This window comes from Hypanus sabinus, chromosome 24 (genome assembly GCF_030144855.1).
Source record: "Hypanus sabinus isolate sHypSab1 chromosome 24, sHypSab1.hap1, whole genome shotgun sequence".
Classification (NCBI taxonomy): Eukaryota; Metazoa; Chordata; class Chondrichthyes; order Myliobatiformes; family Dasyatidae; genus Hypanus; species Hypanus sabinus.
Genome location: NC_082729.1, coordinates 27,422,089 through 27,444,890, shown reverse-complemented (window position 1 = coordinate 27,444,890; position 22,802 = coordinate 27,422,089). Strand labels below are relative to the sequence as shown.

The following is a 22,802-nucleotide window of genomic DNA, read 5'->3' as shown; positions in this document are numbered from 1 at the left end:
GCAGAGAATAAGGTATAACGAGGTGGATCGATAGTCGTACTATTAAACCATTCCATAGTCCTATAACTGCAGGGCAGAAGTTGTCCTTGGACCTGGTGTACGTGCTTCAGGGCTTTTGTACCCTAGCTATGTACGTGTGTCTAAGTACAGTACTGAACAAAATGAGGCGTCCGATGTTGGGCACCATCTTTCTTCTGCCTCTTACTCCTTCCTGTCCATTTTCAATCTGCTTTGTTCTATCAATGGCTAATAAAACTCTTCCCTAACTTCTGAAAGTTAGGTTTAAAACATCAGAATCCAACAAATCTGTCCTGTTTAGTATACTGCCATCTCTTTTATTTCTGTAATAATACAAATGCACACACACTTCTCCTTCTGAAATTTACAAAGATATTCCAAATGATACTTCTTTTTATTAAATGAATAAATTACAGTTCAGTAATAATTGAATGAGAGTATAAACATTGGGAAAGAGGACAGGTAGCTCTCCTTGGACTGCTGCATCGAGTTGCTGGTGGGGGAGGAGGGGGTAAAGGGATTCACCTCTTTCGTGTGAGGGAAGGGACAATCCGCCCTCTCGGGCGTCATACAGCGTCCGCTTCCCGCAAGTGGGCATGGTGCTTCCGAGTGACGGGCTCTGGCCCCACTGGTCGGCGGTAACTGTGTTATAGGCTCCGGGTGGGAGAAGGGGTAAGGGGTGGGGAAGAGCTGCCAGTCCTGGAAAGGGAGGAGACAAGTGTTGGCATTGCCCGAGGGACAGAATAAAACAAAGCAACTAATACTGAGAGTAAACATTTCGAATAGAAAGCTCCAGATGCACCGACACATACACACACCCCAAAAGTATCCCCTCCCCTTTCAGAAACTGGGATGCCATAGACCAGGCACAAGAACTTGTAGTGGGGGGTGGGTGAGAAACACTTTGAAGTGCAAAAGTGCACAGGCTTAAAACTTTACCAGTGAATATTAAACCAGACCCTCTTTCTCCCGCAGGTCGGTAAGATCTGGGTGGGATTTGAAGCCCTGAAACAGTAAGGACTGATCCTCAACTGGCCTCCCTCCACACCGTCCGATCACACGTCCCATCCCAGGGTCAGACACAGGGTGAAACTCCCTCCACACCGACCCTCACACGCTCCCGGGGTCAGACAGAGAGTGAATCTCCCTCCACACCGTCCCATCACACACTCCCGGGGTCAGACACAGAGTGAATCTCCCTCCACACCGTCCCATCACACACTCCCGGGGTCAGAGGCAGAGTGAATCTCCCTCCACACCGTCCCATCACACACTCCCGGGGTCAGACACAGGGTGAAACTCCCTCCACACCGACCCTCACACGCTCCCGGGGTCAGACAGAGAGTGAATCTCCCTCCACACCGTCCCATCACACGCTCCCGGGGTCAGACACAGAGTGAATCTCCCTCCACACCGTCCCATCACACACTCCCGGGGTCAGACACAGAGTGAATCTCCCTCCACACCGTCCCATCACACACTCCCGGGGACAGTCACAGAGTGAATCTCCCTCCACACCGTCCCATCACACACTCCCGGGGTCAGACAGAGTGAATCTCCCTCCACACCGTCCCATCAAACACTCATGAGGTCAGACCCAGAGTGAAGCTCCCTCCACACCGTCCCATCACCCAGGGATGTCTCCCTCTACACTTGCAGCGTAGATTTAATACCATTCCCTAAACAATCCAAGATGGCTGAGGGGAGGCAATGGCTATTCTTAAGGCAGGTTCTGATTGGTATAAAAAGGCAGTGGTCAGGCACTGGGGCTTCAATTATCTCCCGTTACGCTGGGCATACACTGACCATCCTGTGACTGCCTGCTATGGAGTGTGGCACATGAGGAGTGAAAGGACGCTGACTTTGCCACATCCAGGAGGTGACAGACAGGGAGCCAGACACACTCCTTTTAACTCCCAGCCAGTCCGTGCACAAAGGCTATAACACTCTGGTGGGTGGGGGGAGGGTAGTGTCCCAGATGCACAGGCAAACTGGGAGGGGAGGACCTTAGTTCGAAACCTGCTCTGGTGGGGGGTGTATTGGAGCCCAAGCGGGAAGACAGGCATTTGGCGAGGCACGGTACGGTGATTGGCACACCGTGATCCCAGCCGGGAACGGTGGGAGCCCAGCGGGGCACAGGCAACCTGCCAGCAGTCCTGAGGATTTGTCCACAGAAGTTCTTTCCTTCCCCTACCCCCTTCCAAGAAGGCAGCGGGAGAGATAAAGAGATATCCACCCCGTCTTTCCCCGAGAGTCTACTCAGTCAGCTGCAGTTCTGAACAGAGCCCTGAGGGGCAGGCACAAACAAGAAGCACCACGTGCTTCTTCTGTTCGTGAGGAAGGGCCTCAGGCGAGCAGCCCTCGAGGAGGCAGGAGTTTCAACTACCAGTGCCACACTAAATAGGAGGTGGGGAGAGGTGGCTCGATCCCTGGGCTCAGCTGCACCTGAGGCCACAGATCCGTGTGCGAGCCATGGAGCTGGTGGTCCAGGGGAAGGGAGAGGGGGCTGGGGCCAAACAGGATTGCTGGAAAACCAAGTGACTCAAATGAAAGGAACATTTAAAAAGAAAATTCCTTCACTAATTCGGTGGGAGGCGGGACACGTGTAGGTAATTAAAATCCGGTGAAAGGTGGAGACAGGAATCCGGGAGAATGCCGGTGGTGGATGGGGAGGGAGTGACGGGGGTGGGGGGGGGGGGAGAAACAGGAAGAGATACAAGATGAAGAGGAAGGCGAGGAAGGAGACGAGATAAAAGGAGGGGAAGAGAAAAAGGCAAGAGAGAGGGAGAGAGCAAGAGTGAAAGTGGGTACAGAGGAGAGAGGGAAAGAACTGAGACACGGAAATTCGGTGGGTACAGGGGGTGGGGTTTAGGATGCTGGTAGATCCCTCAGTGCTGCAGCAACTTCACAGCAACAGGCACGGGCTCCTGCTTTTGGTCTTCTTGGCTTGCAAGGCCGCACGCGTGGCCAGCTCGAAGACCTCGCGCACCCCCTCTTTCGTCTTGGCAGAACACTCCAGGTAGCCGAAGGCGTTGATCCGGCTCCCTATGTCCTTCGCTTCGTCTGGCTTCACTGGCTCCTGCAGGAGGGGAGGGTGGAGTGAGGGATGAGAATCCTTGCTGCTGCCCGAGGAAACCTCCACCCATTAGCCGGTGTCAGAGGGAGGTAGGACAGATGCAGAATCGGCGGCGGAGAGAGGCTGGTATCTGGGGTGGGAAATAGGACACCACGAGGGTGGGAAATGGGAAGTGGGGGTGAGGAACAAGCTGCCTGAGGGAGCGGCTAGGGCCAGTGCAATAGGATCTTTGAAGAAGCAATTGCACAGGAACACGGAGCGATATTGGCCGAATGCAGGAAATTGGGACTGTGGTCAGCACGAAGCAGATGGGTGAAAGGCCTGCATCCGTGCTCTCTTTCTCAGTATGGAGCTGAGGATGGATCGGGGGCCGGGGGTGTGAAGCGTAAATAAGCAACAGCACAAGATAACGGCAAATCTGTTATCCACAAGACACTGAACTAGGCCATTCAGTCCATCTATACTGATCCATCATTTGATTAGTGCTGATCTATTATTCCCCCAACCCCATTCTCCTTGTAACGTCTGACGCCCTGAATAATCAGAAACCTATGAACCTTTCACTTTCAATATAACCAACGACAACTGACCATGGCTTCCACAGACTCACCACCCTCCGGCTGAAGAAATTCCTCATCTCTGCTCTAATGGACGTCCCTCTTCTGATCTGTACCCTCTAGTCTTAGTCTCTCCCACTATAGGAAATACCCTCTTCACATCCATTCTGTCTAGGCCTTTCAGTATTCGGTAGGTTTCAATGAGATCTCTCTCCTCCCCCACCCCCCCATTCCCATTCTTCTAAACTCCAGCGAGAGCCATCACTTAACCCTTTCACTCCCAAGATAATTCTCTCGAACCTCCTCCGGACCCTCTCCTACCATCTACCACTCCCTGCCCAGGGCTACAGAACAAACCTCTCCTCCTCCTCCTCCCATCCCACCAACCCATCGCTAGGGCTCGCCACTCACCTGCTTCATCTTGGCCAGCTCCCTCCGTGTGTGCTCATCCCCCCGCAGGTCCTTCTTGTTTCCCACCAGGATGATGGGGATGTTGGGGCAGAAGTGCTTCACCTCCGGGGTCCACTTCTCCGGAATGTTCTCTGTCCAGGATGAGAGAATTAGTGGCAAGTGTTAGTTAGGTCACAAGGGTGGCAGGGGACTGGGGATGTCTGCAAGTGCAGGAGGCTATAATCAGCGAAGACTAAAAAATATATTAACTATGGGTGCTGGAAAACTGAAAATATCACCAGGATAGGTTGTTGAACAGGGTCGCCTGCTCACCCATCGGGTCAGTTATGGGACTGGAGGCTCCAATGCACAGGATCGCATTGGATCCTGCTCCATCACGCGTATGAGCCTCCACACCATCGAGGGCACCTTCCAAAGACCCACTCTCGATGATTCAGGAACAGCCTCCTCCCCTCTGCCAGGAGATTTATCAACACTACCTCTGTTGCACTCGTTTTTGTAACTTATATAATTTGTACGGTGCGGCTGACACAAAAGACAAATGCAATGTTTGCATTTATTTCGAGAGGACTAGAACATAAGCACAAGGATGCTGAGGCATCGTTCAGACGGTACTTGGAGTATTGAGAGCAGTCCAGAGACAGTTCACAAGAATGAACCCAGGAAGGAGAGGATTGATGTATGAGGAGCTTTGGGCTGGGGGGGGAATCTCATTGTAACCTACCGAATACTGAAAACCTACATAGAACGGATGTTTCTTACAGCATGGGAGTTGAAAACCTGACAGCATGGCCTCAGAATAGAGGGACGTCCCTGTTGAACAGAAATGATTTCTTTCTTTAGCAAAGAGGGTGGTGAATCTGTGAAATTCATTGCCACAGATGGCTGTGGAGACCAAGTCATTGGGTATATTTAAAGAAAAGGTTCATTATTAAATTCTTGATTAGTCACAGTGTCAAAGAGGGCAGAAGAGCAGGGTTGAGAGGGTGGAGTAGACTCAATGGGCTGAATGGCCCAATTTTGCTCGTATCTCCAGAGTCTTTTATTTTACACAGCGGTAGGTGCCTGAAACTGGTTGCCAGGAGAGGTGGTGGAAACAGTGTTTAAGAGAAAGTCTTGTGAACAGGTGGGATATAGATTATGTGCAGGGAAATGGGATTAGTTAGATTGGGCCAAAAGGACCTATCCCCATGCTGGACCCTTCTACATTCTCAAGAACAGGGGGAGCAGGAATTGAGCTGGAAGGACGCCTCGATTCCTCCTGAGGCCACTTGGCCCATCGAGACTATGCCCAGTTCACAGAGCAATCCAAACAATCCCTTCTGCTCTCATTGCCATGAAATACACCCCTCACCCAAACACAATTAAAAATACAACAGTCAGCTTTATTGGTCACGTGTGTCAAAACATACGGTGAACTGCGTCATTTGCACTGGCCACCAACAGTGCAAAAGGTGCCAGGGGCAGCCTACAACGTCGCCATGCAGCATGCCCACAGCTTACTAACCCTACGTCATTGGGACGTGAGATACCCCGTGGTCACAGGGAGAACATACAAACTCCTTACAAATTGAACCCCGCTCGACAAGCGCTGGCTGTGTATAGCTTTGCGCTAACTGCTACTCATCTTGCTGCCTGAGAACATCACCAGGACTTGGGAGGAAAATGGAGCAGACCCGTACAGTCACAGGAGAACATACAGACTCTGCACAGACAGCACCCTGCAAGGCCCCACTTGCTGCCCCCACTACTGCACTCCAGAAACTTTCCACAACTCTAGGCTTTTGCCAGTCCTCGTCCCAAGCTTCCTCCAGCTCCCTCCCCTCCCCCATCAGGCGCATGACGCTTCACTAGAAACCTGGCAGTGTACGAAGCTCGAGAGGATGAGAAAGATGATGCTTACCTAAACTGTCAGGACTGTCGATGGAAAAACACATCAAAATCACGTCCGTGTCGGGGTAGGAGAGAGGCCGCAAGCGGTCGTAGTCCTCCTGGCCAGCTGTGTCCCAGAGGGCCAATTCCACCTGAAGGGGTACACAAGGCATGAGTTGTTGCAAGCCCTAAAACCCAACACCAATGTAGTCAGAGAATTCAGAGGTCTCTAATCAGGTGCCAATTGAGGTGGTGAACCCAGTCTCCGTCTGCACCTTTGTATCAATCCCGAGCACAAGGTGGACACAGCCCTCTCCACCGACAGTATCTACAGCACCCGCCAGAATATGGCATCCATCGTCCATGTCGACAATTGTAACTCTCTTTGCAGTTTCTAACAATTTATGTCTGTTAGTATAACTACCTATATACATAACTGTTTTGTATACTAGCTGGTAGTCACAGTATGTATATGCAATTGTTCAGTGAGTACCCTAGAGGCTGATATCTCTTGTATGATCTGGAAGCTTCTTGGTTCACCACATTTGAACAGGGGCTATCTGATTGGTTAACTCTTATCCACAAATTGGTACTAAATGTTTCTTATTGGTGGAATAAGGGTCAATACATTGGCCCATCCTTTTGGTAATTTTCTGTTCTTTGCACTCAGACTTTTGCATCTCTACGCCTCCAATTTCTTTGTTCTATTAGCACTTCATAAAACATAGAGAAGTTTTACGGGACTTCCGAAAGAAACTTGGATGGAAAGCATCAGAATCCATCAATCTCCACCATCTGGGTCGTGCCCTCTTCACATCAGGAAGGAGATTGAAGATGCCAAAGTTTTACTCCAGCAGGTTCACTAACAGCTACTTTCGCCAACCCTCACTATCTAACCCTGTCTCAGTGATGGAACACTACCATGGACTTGCCTTTGCATTTACTCTCTGCAGTAAAGCAGGGGTGGCACACCTTTTATTTGAGAGCATGAACCTAAAATCAAAAAAATTTCTCTCACATGCCACTGTAATTTTGAGCAGAGATTATCGCTGACTGGAGAGTCAGGGATGAGGAAATACACAGTACTGTGTTTGTCAATGTGGCGGGATAATGGGAATAGCGAGGGTGGAGCGCCGAGGACGGGGTGTGGGACGGGTAGTAGAGGCAGAGTGCCAGGGTGGGGTTGGTGCGGGTGCAAACCACCCAGCCCTGGGACACCAGGCAAGGTCATTTGATTCCAAACAAGTGATTTATTGATCCTTACAGAATGTCTACAATACTTCCCGCCCCCTGCCCTCTCCCTTTTCCCCAACCATGATTCCCCTTCTCCCTGCCCCCTTCCCACTTTCAGCCCACAAGAGACCCATATCAGAATCAGGTTTATCATCACTCACATCATTACTACAGTACTGTGCAAACAGAGATCGATCAAAATAAATGAAACATTTTAGAAAATCTATTAAAATTAATATTAAACTTTAAAAAGACAATTGAAAAATAACATTTTCTGAAGACTGGGTCTTCTTGCATAAATAAGCCACGTGAAGATGAAATTATAAGCTTTGGTGAATTTTCACGACAGATCGGAAAACGACCACACTTTGCCACAAAAGCTCCATATCTGGCTTGTATTGACATGTTTGAGAACTGTGCACGTAGCAGTAGTTTTGTTATTAAAGTCTACGCCTCCTGTTCCAGACAAAACGTATCCTCCAATGTCATATGTTCTCACAACTGTCTAGCTGGCGCCAAGCCCGTGTGAGATGTTTCCTGTGGAAACGTCTCACTGGCCTCAGGTTGTTAGTTAGTCACTTGCTGTTTTATTCAGCATTCAGGATAATCATTTTTATTATGTGCTGGTTCCATCGAGGGGCAGCATTGCTTGCCACGTGCCAACAACAGCTTTGCGCGTGCTATCTTGAGCACGCGCCAGAGATTCACTAATCCTGCACCAAGGTCACGTTTCTGTAGTCTCTTTAAAGATAAAGATGAGGGCTTCTGTCACATGTACATGGAAATATACAGAAAAGCACGGTTCACGTCAACGACCACCACAGTTCAAGAGTGTGCTGGCTTCCTGCGCCCACAACCTGGAACGTTTAGTACTGAGATACAGCGGGGAACTGGCCTTCCTGGCCCAGCGACCCCCGGTTTAACCCTAGGCTAATCACAGGGCTAATTTACAATGACCAATTAACCTGCCAAGTGATATGTCTTTGGACTGGGAAGGCAACCAGAGAGCCCAGAGGAAACCCAGGCGGCCATGGGGAGTCCATGCAACCTTCTTACAGACAGCAGCGGGAATGTGGGAGGAAAGCGGAGAAAACACACGTGGTCACAGGGTGACTGTGTAGACTCCTCACAGCGAGTGAGAACTGAACCCCGATCGCTGATAGCTGGCACTGTAAAGTCTTATGCTAATGGCTCACTACACCTCTCATTTGTCGCTCTCTTCGATAAATTTATCACAGTACGTACACTATCTTCAGATTCATCCCACTGCAGGCGTTCACAGTAGAACACAGAAAAACAATAAAATCTCTGAAAATCTGCACAGAAAGACTGACGAAAACTAACGCGCAAACAAAGACGTAGCGGGACCTGGACAATATCCAGGCTTGCACTGACAAGTGGCAAGTAACATTCGGGCCATGCAAGTGCCAGGCAATGACCATCTCCAACAAAAGAGGCTCTAACCATCATCCCTTGACATTCACCATCACTGAATCCTCTACTACCAACATCCTGTGGGTTACCATGGACAAGAAACTGAACTGGTCCAGCCACGTAAACACCATGGCTACCAGAGCAGGTCAAAGGCAAGGAATCCTGTGGCGTTTAACTCCCCAAAACCTATCCACTCGCCTGGATGAGTGCAGCTCGACACTATCCGGTACAAGGCAGCCCACTCGAACGGTACCCCTTCCCTCCATCATCGACGAACAGTTACAGCAGTGTGTCCTATTTACAGGATGCTCTGCAACAAGACACCAAAGTTCCTGAGGCAGCACGGTTCAGACCCACAACCATTACCAGCTAGAAGGCCAAGAACACCAGGTACCTGGGGACACCACCACTTGGGAATTTCAAGTCACTCACCATCCTGACTTGGAAACATATCGCCGTTCCTTCATTGGTGCTGGGTCAAAATCGTGGAATTCCCTCCCTAGCAGTACCTAGACCTCAGGGACTGCAGTGGTTCAAGAAGGTAGCTCATGGGCATTAAATGCTGGCTTGGCTGGCAACACCCACATCCCGTAAATTAATACATTTAAAAAAAAGACTGCTGAGGTTGCTGGTCCTATAAATAGGTTAGAAATGCACCCTGCAAGAGCTCCCAAACGATGTGATTGTGACTGAGGCACGGGAGGAATTGAAAAAACTGGCGGACGAAAGATTTAAATTCATCACGCCACAAGAAAGCACCACTTGTCATCGAGGACCCCCACACTCCAGGCCATGTGGAGGAGGTACAGAAGGTCCCACACTATGAGGTTCAGGAACGAACGAGCGCGGATAACTTCACTCAACTCAACACTGAACTGATTCCACGACCTGTAGACTTGCTTTCAAGGACTCTCCAACTCATTCTCAGTTTTATTTATATTTGCAGTTTGCCTTCCTTTGCACATTGATTGTTTGCCCATCTTGTGTGCATTTTTCATCGATTATATTGTATTCCTATGTTCTACTGTGAATGCCTTCAAGAAATGAATCTCCAGGTGTATACAGTGACACACACTCAGTGGCCACTTTATTAGACACCGGCGTGCAAGCCAGCGAGGTCCTCGGCTGCTGAGAGACACGTCAGTGTACCTACCTCCCCCGAGAGGGAGAGGTTACTGAGTACAGGAGTGGAACCTGGAGTGGTCTTTTGTTGGCGTAGCCCATCCACTTCAATGTGTTGTGCATTCAGAGACGCTCTTCTGCACACCACTGTTGTAACGTGTGGTCATTTCAGTTACTCTCATCTTCCTGTCAGTCTGGCCATTCCCCGTCCCCTCTCATTAACACGGTGTTTTCAGCCGCAGAACGGCTGCTCACTGGATTTCTCGCACCATTATGTGTAAACTCTGGAGACTGCTGTGCGTGAAAATCAGAGATACTCATATCACCCATCTAGCACCAAAGTTCAAAGTAAATTTATCATCAAAGTATACCACCATGAGATTAATTTTCTTGCAGGCACACTCAATAAATACATAATAGAATGAATGGAAGACTGCATCAACTTGGGGCCACAAACTGTGAAAATACAATAATATATAATAATAAATAAACAGGCAATAAACATCAAGAACATGAGATTAACAGTGAGTCCATCGGTTGTGGGAACATTCTGATGTTGGAGGGAGTGAAGCTGAGTAAAGTTCAAGAGCCTGATGGTTGAGGGGTAATAACTGTTGCTGAACCTGGTGGTGTGTGTCCTGAGGCTCCTGTACCTTTGTCCTGATGGCAGCAGTGAGAGGAGAGCATGTCCTGGGTGGTAGTTGTCCCTGATGATGGATGCTGCTTTAGTGTAGATCAATCACTGCACGGTCAAAGTCACTTAGATCAGATTTCTTCCCCATTCTGATGTTAACTCTGAACTACGACTGAACCTCTTGACCATGTCTGCACACTTTGATACATTGAGATGATTTATGATTGGATGATTAATGAGGTGTAAACGTATACCGAACAAAGTGGCCACATGCTTGGGAAGTAAATTCACTTTGAACTTCACATCCTCCTGAAGACACTGTCAGTCATTCTTCTGGAGAGGGGTGCCAAATTCACCAGGATGAGACACCATTGAACGGCTTGGGTTAAGAGGGTTCGGAGCTGTTTTCCCTGGAGGGAAGGAGGCTGTGAGGTTACGTTATTGAGGTGTACAAGACCAAGAGAGGCAGACTTCGTCCTGCTCTCCGAGTTCAGGAAATCAGGAACCAGAGGGCACAAATTTAAGGTGAGAGGGGCAAGATTTAATAGCCCTAAGGTGGGATCCATTGTTAAGGATCTCTGTGATCCAGGTGTCGGGGTGGAGATATGTCTCCACCAAAGGAGGTGTGAGGTGTTCCTTCCCTCCGCTAGCCTGCAGATCACCCCTGGGCAAGATGTAGCACCTGCTTAACTACCCCTCCCAACCCCTGATTAGGGTCATGTAAAGACATGGGAGCAGGTAATGGCCGGTCATATGAGCAGCCAATACATAATCACAAGACCTGGTTATGTGACCGCTGATGCCAGAAAGACTGAACTCTGAAGAGTATTGATAATGGCCGGGGTCACCCGTTTGGTAAAGACACTGCCCAGAAGCAGGCAATGGCAAACCAGTTCTGTAGAAAGATGTGCCAAGAACAATCACGGTCATGAGACCAGAATAGCCCACAGCACATAATGATGACCAACCAGGACCTGCTCTCTTCTCATCACTGCCATAAGAGGAGGGTACAGGAGCCTGAAGACTCAATGTTTTAGCAACAGCTTCTTCCCTCAGATTTCTGAATGGATGAATAACTGACCTGTGAATATAAACTCACTAACTTTGCTCTCTTTTTGCACAGCTTATTCAATTCAATATGCGCGCACTTGTGTGTGTGTGTGTGCGTGTGAGTGAGAGAGAGAGAGAGAGAGAGAGAGAGAGAGATATTGGCATTGGCAGTTGGCAGTTCCACTCTAAATTTTAACAGGTAGGTTCCTGACCATCAGCCGTAGAAGCAGGACCAGGCCCATCCACTCTACAGCGCCATTTCATCATGGCTGATCCATTTCCCTCAACCCATAACCTTTCAATCCCTGACTAAACACGAACCTACCGACCTCTGCCTCAAATACAACCAATGATTTTGCCTCCACAGCCACCCTTGGCAACAGCTTCCACAGATTCAGCACCCTCTGGCTGAAGAAATTCCTCCTCATCTCTGTTCTAAATGGACGACGCTCTATTCTGAGGCTCCCCCACAATAGGAAACATCTGCTCTATCTAACTCATAGCATTGCAATGTACGGTGGCCCTAAAACAACAAATTACACATGTTAGGACAGTGATAACAGTCCTGACCCTGAGCATGTTTTCCATTGCAGTCGGTGAATGGAATGAGTCGCCACAGGAAGTGATTAACAATGCTGATAAGTTATTGAACAAGTGCATGCACAGGAAAGATTTAGAGCAGCGGTTCCTAACCTGTGGCCCATGGATAATGATATTGGTCCACGGCATAAAAAAAGGTTGGGTACCCCTGGGTTGGAGGGATTATGGAGCAAACACAGGCAAATGGGCCGGGATGCGTTGGGCTGAAGAGCCTGTTTCTGGCTGTGTGAGTCTTTGTACGGCAGAGTATCACGCGCTTCACACAAGTAACAGTTCAGGCTCGGAGTCACAGAATCCGAGAGCAGGGAATCGGGCCAACTAATCCATGCTGACCAACTCCGCTTCCCCAGTTCTGGCCCTTTCCCATTTGTAGTTAGCACTTTGCTTCACAGCGCCATCAATCTGCAAGGAGTCTGCTTGTTCTCCTGTGACCTCCAGGTTCATGCCACATTCCAAACTCTCGCTGAGGTCACGGTTAGTAAGTTGTGGGCTGTCCCCAGCACAAGCCCCAACAACTCATTTCACTGAATGCTTTCAAGTGCATGCGACAAATAAAGCTCATCTGTCTCCATCTTCCAGCTTCTCAACCTCGATTAGATTCCTGGAGGGGAAGTAACAACCGATGTGCGGGAGGGGGGATTCCAAACCAGATGCTTAGAAACTAACAGGTTGACTGAGAGCAGGAGAGCAGGAATCTGTGATTGTATGAAGGGGGCCAGAGGCAACCCCGCCACGGCCGACACCACACAGCCAGTTTTCTGAGGGGTATCCAAGCACTGAGTGTCAGCAACAGGAGCTTCTTGCCCCAGCACCACCAAAACCAGATCAAGGAAGGCAGACTCCATACCCTGGTGTTATACCCTGACAGACCCGTCCCCACCGGTACCGTACCCCGGTGTTATACCCTGACAGACCCGTCCCCACCGGTACCGTACCCCGGTGTTACACTGTGACGGACCCGTCCCCACCGGTACCGTACCCCGGTGTCACACAGTGACGGACCCGTCCCCTGGAGAGGATTCTTAGTGATAGGATGTTGATTATCAAACACTACACACATTCAGACTTACTGGCTCTTCCAATCTGTGACAACCTGTTTTCTGGCCTGATCCCAGCAACCTGCACCAGGACCACAGCCTTTCATACCCCTCCAATCCACATACCTATCCAAGAGTTGAACCTGAATTTGCCACGTCCTCTGGCAACTCATTCCACACTGACACTGCCCTCCGAGTGAAGGAATTCCTTCCCAATATCCCCCGAAACATTTCACCTTTTACCTTTAACCTATGACCTCTTGTATAAAAAGCAGAGAGCTGAGTCATACGGACTAATGGAGTGGGGAAAAAGCATTTCCTCTGTCAAGCTCACACCACATCCCACATCCTGATATCCGTCATCCTCTCCAGCAGCCCCGAGGAAATCCCTGCTGCTCTGGGGTAAAGGTCATCAATTCAAATTCAGTCAGCTCACCCCAGGGCAGGCCCATCAAGTCGTCTACAGGAACTCCTCAAACGCACGATGGCAAGCCCCGTGTAGGGTACTTTGCCGTGCTCCCTTTCTCACCGTACCTTGCTGAACCCAACACTGCCCTGAGACCAGCCTTGCAAACACTCTTCGGCCAAGCTCCAGAGTCCATGGGAACGTCACCGTTTGGGGCGGAATTCCTTCCTGGCGCCGTCTCTACACCCCCACCATGGAATCTCCGGCTTTCCCCAGAGTCCATACACCAACTGGGTAGGTTAATTGGCAATTTATCCTGAGGCTAATTTAGGGTTAAATCAGGGGTTGGCTGGGCAATGTAGCTCAATGGTCTAAAAAGGGCAATTTCGCACTCTATTGCTACGTAACAGGTGCTACCATGGTGATACCAGTCTACAAAAGGAGGTGTAACACGTCCCTTCCCTCCATTAGCCTGAGGGTCACCCTTAGGCAAGGTATAGCACTTGCTTGGACCCCCCCCTCCCCCGTTCAGGGTCAGAAGCCATGGAGCAGGTGGTGGATGGTCGGGTAGCCGCTGGTGCACATTACAAGTCCTAGTTATACAATCACTGACTCCAGACAACCTCCGAAGAGTATTCATATCGGCTGGGGTCACCCGTCTTGAAAGATACTGCCCAGAAGGGGGCAATGGCAAACAACTTCTGTCAAGTTGCCAAGAACAATCATGGTCAATCGCCTACACCATATGACAAGGCACTTAATGGTGATCATCATCTGAGTAGAAATTAAAATACTGCTGCCGTGTGGGAGGAGACTGGCAGTTGGAACAGGCTGTATGCGTAGGCACCTCCCCTCCCAACTCTGCTCTCCGAGCACACAAGATTGCCTGACTAAACACAGCTCCGATGTCGATTGCAAATTTGCAAACAACACCGCTGTTGATGGGCTAAGCAGAAGTGGAGATGAGTCAGCGCACAGGAGCGAGAGGACACAACAGCAATCTCTCACTCAGTCAGTACAAATGAGAGGAGAATTATTGCCTTCAGGAAGGGGAAGGAGGGTGAACGTGTGCTCGCCTATGTGGGGGGGGGGGAGGAAATCGGTGGTGGAAAGAATCAGCAGAATTGTTGGGTGTTAACACATCAGCTGATCTGTCTTGGGACCAGCACATAGATGCAATCACAATGAAGGCTCGCCGGCATTTTTATTTCCATAGGACGTTAGGAGATTCAGCTCAAGAAGACCCACATCGTCTGGGCCACGCCATCTTCTCGTCGCTCCCATCGGGCAGGAGGCACAGAAGCCTGACGTTACACTGGAACAGCTGCTTCCTTTCAAACGCTCAACAATCCAACACAACCCCAATCACAACAGTTCAGCAACACCGTTTTCTCTTTGCTCTAATTGGGTTTTTTTTGTGAAAGTTATGTATAATCTACACTCATTTCATTAGGTACAGGAGTGGAACCGGGTGTGGTCTCCTGCTGCTGGAGCTCATCCACTTCAAGCTTTGATGCATTCAGAGTGGCCACTGTTATCAAATAACACGTGGTTATCTGAGTTACCGTCACCTTGACCCAGTCTGGCCATTCTCCTCTGACCTCTCTCATTAACGAGGCGTTTTCACCCACAGGACTGCTGCTCACTGGGTGCTTTTTGTTTTTCATACCATTCTCTGTAAAGTCTAGAGCAACTTGGGATCCACAGGTTAAAGCAGTCCATGGCATAAAGAAGTTGGGAACCCCTGCCCTAGAGACCATGGTGGAGATTAGCAGTTTCGGAGATGCTCAACCACCAACAATCAAAGTCACATGGATCACATCTCTTCCCCCAGTCTTTGGTCTGAACAACAACTGAACCTCCTGACCGTGTCAGCATGCGTTGCTGCCACGTGATTGGCTGATGAGATGTCTGCAGTAAGCAGGTGGCCACTGAATGGATGCTTCTCTCTGATGCTCCCTGCTTACCGTGCGGCTGCAAGTAAGTCCTTCGTTCTGCCTGAGCAGACACGCAGTTGCACGTGTAACAATGAAGTCTGCTTTTATAGAACACTACAGCACTGGAAAAGGCCCTTCAGCCAAAGGTGTTTTGCCAAGTTAATTATGCTGACACCTAATTCCACGTGCAGCACACACCTGTCCATTCTCTGCCTATTCACATGTCAGTCTGAAAGCTTCTGTTACCTGCCTCTACCACTGCCCATTCTAGGTACCCAACACTGTTTACCGTAAAAACTTGCCACCCGCCACGCATTTTCTCAACCTTGCCCTAGTACAAGACATTTCAACCTTGGGGGGGCAGGAGGAGTTGACCGTTTATTCCCATCCACAGACGCTGCCTGACCTGCCGAGTTCCTCCAGCATTGCGTAGCAGTTGCTCTGGATTACCAGCATCTCTTGTGTTTAGGGCTCTGTACTCTCCCGTGATCTTATAAACCTTCATCAGGGCTTCCCCCCCCCCCCCCCCCCGCAGCCTCTGCCGTTCCACAGAAAACAAGAGAAGCTTGCCCGGCTTCCCCTCGCCACTCATGTTCTGTAATCCTCTGCATCACCCTTCCTGATGGGGGCAACCAGAACTGCCCACAATACTCCAAGTGCAGCCTGATCAAGGTTTGATACAACTCCAGCTTGACTTCCTGATGCTTACAACCCAGTGTCACAACCCAGTCCCTATCACACAGCTGCGCGTTTTTTTTTAAATCCCCGATACTTGTGATTTCAATTCATAATTCAAGTCGATTAAGGAAGGCATTTTTGTTGGGCCGTAAATCAAACAGTTGAGCAACAAAAGGCAGTCTGAAGAACTTCCAGAGAGACTGGAGAAAAGTTGCATGGAAGACATTCAAGGCTGCTGTCAAACAATTTTCTTGGCACCAGAATACGTACAACTGGCCGAAAACATGCTTCAAGCACGGTGCAACATGTCATTAAAGATTCATTCTCTGCATTCCCATCTTGACTTCTTCCCTGCAACTCTTCGTGCTGTCAGTGACGAGCACGGTCAAAGGTTTCACCAGAACAGTGCGGTCACGGAGAAACTGTATCAGGGAACTGGAATCCATCAATGCTGGTTGAGAAGCCTCAGACACTGAGTACAAATGAAAACCATCAACAAAATACTTTAGCTGAGTTGAACTATTTCAAAGTGTCAGCACCGTTATGCAATTGAACGCATTATATTCAGTAAAAGCTAATTACTTGTTTCTCCAAATTCCTACACGTTACAAGTAGTCTGAAATTATATTTCTGTTCAGCTTCAAGTGGTGTATCATAAACAAAAAAATACTGAGGAAGCAGCACTACTGAAGGAATTTGTTGTCCAGCATAATCAACGCCCCAGCTGGTGAAAGCAAGCGCTATATACTTATTTCAACACCGTATCTACAAGTGCGTCCACTTCCAGGGAGGTAACACTGTCCACTCTTAGCTGAATTTTACAATCTTTAGCCAGCTCCACCCTCAGCCTCCGCCATTCCTGAGAAAACAATCCATGTTTGTCCAGCCTCTTCCTGCAACACATACTGAAGCCAGGCAACTCCAGAAGCAGCCCAAGCAGAGTTTTATAAAGCTGCTCTCCTCTTCCTGATTCACTTTGGAAGGCCAAAATTGAAGGCCTCTTAACAGTAGTTAATGGCAGGATTCTTGGCAGTCTGGAGGAACAGAGGGATCTTGGGGTCCCACAAAGCTTTCACGCAAGTTTATAGGGTGGTTACGGTGGCGTATGGTGTGCTAGAATTTATTAGCAGGGGAATCGAGTTCAAGAAACGTGAGGTAACAGTGCAGATCTATAAAACTCTGGTTAGACTACACCTGGGAGTATTATAGAATAGTACAGCACAGTACTGGCCTTTTGACCGTACAGCACAGTACTGGCCTTTTTGTTTGGCCTGTTGTGCCGACCCTTAAATTCTGCCTCTCATATATCCCCCCCACCTTAAATTCGTCCATATACCTGTCTAGTAGTCTCTTAAATTTCACTTGTGTACCTGCCTCCACCACAGACTCAGGCAGTGCATTCCACACACCAACCACTCTCTGAGTGAAAAACCTTCCTCTAATATCCCCCTTGAACTTCCCACCCCTTACCTTAAAGCCATGTCCTCTTGTACTGAGCAGTGGTGCCCTGGGGAAGAGGCGCTAGCTGTTCACTGTCTATTCCCCTTAATATCCTATATACCTCTATCATGTCTCCTCTCATCCTCCTTCTCTCCAGAGAGTAAAGTCCTAGCTCCCTTAAATCTCTGATCATAATGCACACTTTCTAGACCAGGCAGCATCCTGGTAGATCTCCTCTGTACCCTTTCCGATGCTTCCACATCCTTCCTACAGTGAGGTGACCAGAACTGGACAGCTCTATTTCTGTATGGGCTGATTCAAGTTCACCTCGAACCTGCTCCATCTCCTTGGTTCTTGGCTGCCTCATGATGGAAAGGTTGTGGAAGCTTTAGAGGGGGCACACAGGAGATTTACCAGGATGCTGCCTGGATTAAAGAACATGTCATATTAGGATCGGCTGAGTGAGCTGGGACTGGTCTCTTTGGAGCAAAGGAGAATGAGAGGTGACTTGATAGAGGCGCATAAGGGAAGGGGCACAGATCAAGCGGACAGCCAGATTTTTTCCCCAAGGTGGAAATGGCTAGTATTGGGGGATGGGTGTAGGAATCATTTTAAGGAAGTTAAATTGGAGGGAAGTGTAGCTAGATTGGAGAGTGGTGGTAGAGACAGATACATTAGGAACACCTAAGAAACTCTCAGAGAGATGGAGGTCACTGCAAGAGAAAAATATTGGATTGATGGTGGATTAGGTTAAAATTTCAGCAGAAATTGTGGGCTGAAGGGCCTATACCGTGGTGCTCTGTGTTCTTGAAATCAATGCCTCGATTAATAAGAGGAAAGAGGCCACGCGCCTTCTCTATCATCCACACACCTGCTTCCCGTCCACTTCAATGTCCGCCACGTAGTTTTCAAAGACGGTGGGCACATACACCTCTGGAAATTGGTCCTTGCTGAAGACAATCAGGAGGCAGGTCTTGCCGCAGGCTCCATCCCCTACGATCACCAGTTTCTTACGGATGGCTGCCATTGCTGTGCTGGAAGTGGAGGGAGAGAAAGAGAGGAACAGTGAGCCCAGGGAGGGTCGGAAAACTACTCCAAACCAAGCTCCAGACACCCCACACGCCTGACATTGTGATGGCTGTGAGTAAAAGGATTAAGGATTGTTTGTTTGCAATATACACTTATATGTTAGGAATTTGCTGTGGTAGACAGGGCAACTCCCCCATGGACAGTCCCAAGCCCACCTGTCAAGAGGAGGAGGTTTGGGCATGAGGCTACCAACCCCATCTGGTAAAACCCAGAGCTACTGAAAAGCCAACTGAAGCTCCAAAAACCTCATCCCTGGGAGAGGGAGGATCTTCACCTCCAAGACACTTCTCCCGAGGAGAAGGAGGTCAGGGCATGACACACAACAGAGAAAAAAAAATCAATGATTAAGAATAAAGAATTATGTACAGTAAAAGTTAAAGGTTACAGTATGAGTCTGCATACAGAAATATCAGCACGTATTTACAATGTAAACAAGCTCATAAAAAGTGGTGTGAAGTGCAATGATAGGGGGCAGGGAAGGTAACTAGAGTGGTTGATCAGATTAACTACCCGAGGAGAAAAAAACTTAAAGATAGCGTGAAGCTTTTGTTTTAATAGCCCTATAGGACTTTCCGGAAGGCAACACATACAAGGTGCTGGAGGAACTCAGCAGGTCAGGCAGCGTCAACATTTCTGGCCGAGCCCCTTCGCTGGGTGGGTGGGGTTTGCAATGATTTTTGCTGCCCTGGTGGTAGACTGCAGGGTTCTAGACTGGCTTTTCAATCTATTGCTTCATTGCAAATCTGGCGTCAGTTCTAACACTAAGGAATTGATCTGGACTTCAGGAAAGGGAGTTTGGCAGAACACAAAAGACTGAGGTTTGGTGTGTCACTAAAGACTCTGGCACAGTTCTACAAACGTACTGTGGAGAACACTTTGACTGAAATGTTTTTAGCGGGCGGTCATTCAACACCGAACAGCAAAGGACAGGCCCTTTGGCCTGAGGGAGAAGACATGATGCCTGAGGAGTGACCCGGATCTGCTCCAATTTACCCAGCAGGTTGACAGCAACTGGCTCTTCACTTAGCCCTGGGAGTGGGGAGGGAGGGCACACCAGAAGGCGGGTGTTGTACAGAGATAGCCGGTGGCTGGTATCTTGTCAGATAACATCAAGGGAGAGAGGATTAAGAAGATGTACTTGGGCTGATATCCTGTCAGAGGACAGAAGGAAAGAGATGGGCAAACAAGGTAGAGGATTAGTAAGATGTACCCAGGCTAGTTGGTGAGACAAATTGAGATCTGTTGAAGGGTCTTGGCTTGAAACAACAACTCCTTACTCCCCTCCACTGATGCTCCAGCATTTTGTGTGCATTATTCAGACTGAGGTAGTGACTGCAGGTACAGCAGTACAGAACCCTGCTGCTAACGGCAACGCCCTTCAGCGATTAGCACCAGGCTTCTCAAAGCGACCCAACCCCACTCCGACATCCGGTGCCACCACACATCTCCCCCAAATCCCAGCCCACGCCCCTGAGAGCCTCGCCTTCCTGAACCGTAGTGCCTCTCTGCCAATCCGGAATCCCAGAGGTCAACCGATGTCATCCTGACCCAGGAAAATGCAAACAGAACTGCTCCACAGTCCCACACTGTTTGGGAAGGGTCACAGGACTACAGGAAACCATGAGACAGCAATCCCCTCCTCCCTACCTATACCTCTTCTGCTCCAACTCCACTTCCACTCGGAATCCTTCTCCAACCCCCTCTCCCCTATCCTCTCCTGTTGGCCCCATGGCCGGCTCCTTCCTGCACCCCTCTCCACCTGTCTGTCCCTAGCTCACAAGCTCAACCTCCCCTTCCATTTCCAACCCACTACTCCTACCCTCTCCTTACCCCCATCTTCAGTCATGCCACTACACACCCTGTCACAGCTTTGTCCCTTACCCCTGCAAATCCAAACCCTCTCTCCACTAACCTCTTCCCCCTCCTATACCCTGTGTCCCTCGACCCTTCCTCCTGCTCTCTCCCCCCAAGCTGACTCCTGCCCCAACACTTTTATGGTTCAATACAATTTAGTTGCCCACCCAATCCCCCATCATTCCCACACTGTCCTTGCCACCTCAAACCTATTCTCCTTTCCACACCCTCTCATCCGTAGTTCTCCCCACCTACACCTGACCTACTCCACTCCTACCATTCCCCATCTCCCTCCCCAGCACCCCATCCCTTGCCTACCCTTCTTCTCCCCCTCAATCCCCTCCTCCACATACACTCCCCATTCCTTCAGCTCTCCCCTACACCCTCCTTGATCACCTTCCTCTCCTCATGCTGTCCTTCATTCTTTGCATCTTCACTCTCCCTCCCACCCCACTGCCTCCACATCCCTAAGGCCACTCTGCCCACCACTCCACTATCCCCTCTGCTATTAATGGCAAACCCATTTACCTCCCCAACTTCCTCCCTGTCTCATCTCCAGTGTCCATCCAACTACTCACCCTCATCCCCACCCACAAGCCACACTGAAGCTTCCCTATTCCCTCTAATACACCCATCCTCCCCTTCCCCATGCACTCTAGCCCATTCCCGCCTCATTCCTCTCTCCTTCCCTCTCCCTTCCTATACAATCCTCCCCTCCATCACCCTCCCTTCCCTTCTCCCTCCCTGTCCCCCACACACTCTTCTCCCTCCCCGACCCCAATCACACCCTCCTTACCCCTCTCCCCGTCCCCCAATCACACCCTCCCTTCCCCTCTCCCTCCCTGTCCCCACTCACACCTTCCCTTCCCCTCTCCCTCCCTGTCCCCACTCACACCTTCCCTTCCCCTCTCCCTCCCTGTCCCCACTCACACCTTCCCTTCCCCTCTCCCTCCCTGTCCCCACTCACACCTTCCCTTCCCCTCTCCCTCCCTGTCCCCACTCACACCTTCCCTTCCCCTCTCCCTCCCTGTCCCCACTCACACCCTCCCTTCCCCTCTCCCTCCCTGTCCCCACTCACACCTTCCCTTCCCCTCTCCCTCCCTGTCCCCACTCACACCTTCCCTTCCCCTCTCCCTCCCTGTCCCCACTCACACCCTCCCTTCCCCTCTCCCTCCCTGTCCCCACTCACACCTTCCCTTCCCCTCTCCCTCCCTGTCCCCAATCACACCCTCCCTTCCCCTCTCCCTCCCTGTCCCCACTCACACCTTCCCTTCCCCTCTCCCTCCCTGTCCCCAATCACACCCTCCCTCTCCCTCCCTCCCAGTCCCCCACCTTATACCCTCCTCCTTTCCCCTCCCCCACTCTCCTGTACCCACTCCCTTCCTTTCCCTCCTCACACTCCCACACCTCCCCTCCCCCTCTCCTCCCCCACCGTCTTCTTCCTCCTTCATCAGCCTCCCCCTCCATTTCTACCACCCCTCCCCGGGCCTTGTGCCACACCGACCTACTCCCCAGCAGTCGGCAGCCCCCTCGCCCACCATTCTCCCTCGGCCTCACCTCCGCTACGCCAATTCTCGATCTTTCTTCAAACTTTCTCTCCCAGGGCCGCCACCAGCCTCAACCGGCCTTCCTCCGCCCGACTTGGGATTGACGCGGCCGCCGGGCCAATGGGCGGCCGGCGCGCCCGCCGCTCCTCCAATGACACGCAGCGACGGCGGGCAGGTGGGTGGGACGTCCGGCAACGGCGCGCGTCAAGCTTGGTTGCGGCTCAGCCACGCCTTGAGGAAGTGGTTAGGAGTCGGAGAAAGGGGGATGGGGGTCGAGGAAATGGTGCAATTGCCTGACCCCCTCCTTACCGCACCGCCGACCAATCAGCGGGCACCACTTCCTCCTCCGCGCCGGGAGGGGGCGCGCTGCGCTGAAAGTGGCGCCGAACCTCCGCCGCAGCCAATGGGACAACGGGAGCATCGGCGAACGATATGATCGCTCTGGAAGTTTATCCTAACGTTTACGCATCCGGTTTAATGCAAAACTTACACGCAGGAATCGAGTTTAATATAGACACAAATGCGGGCATGTCATGACGTTTATTGTTTTGCAGTACTGTGCGAAACTTAATACAAAACTAAATATATACAGGACTGTGTATACATACACAACTCGGGTGCCTTGGACTTTTGCTTAGTATAGTCATAGACTACAGCCCTTTGGCCCATCTAGTCAAGTCAAGTTGCTTTTTATTGTCATTTCGACCATAACTGCAGGTACCAGTACATAGTAAAAACGAGAGAACGTTTTTCAGGACCATGGTGATACGTAAACCAATACAAAAAATAAGACTAAACTACAGACCG

At 50.1% G+C, this 22,802-nt stretch overlaps 1 protein-coding gene across 2 annotated transcripts; it reads right to left on the bottom strand.

Moving 5' to 3' along the window:
• Positions 1–309: 309 nt before the first annotated feature.
• On the bottom strand, positions 310–22,164 carry rhoaa (ras homolog gene family, member Aa). 2 transcript variants are annotated; one of them, XM_059949486.1, is made up of 5 exons: positions 22,006–22,164; positions 18,377–18,539; positions 5,966–6,086; positions 4,063–4,193; positions 310–3,097 (listed from the first exon to the last, which is right to left on the bottom strand). In XM_059949486.1, exons 2-5 carry the CDS (start codon positions 18,530–18,532, stop codon positions 2,924–2,926), a joined length of 582 nt encoding a protein of 193 aa, XP_059805469.1. In that variant the 5' UTR covers positions 18,533–18,539; positions 22,006–22,164; the 3' UTR covers positions 310–2,923. The 2 variants fall into 2 exon arrangements, with proteins under 2 accessions (XP_059805469.1, XP_059805470.1); XM_059949487.1 differs by having other exon boundaries at positions 18,377–18,534; positions 22,006–22,138.
• Between the last annotated feature and the right edge of the window lie 638 nt (positions 22,165–22,802).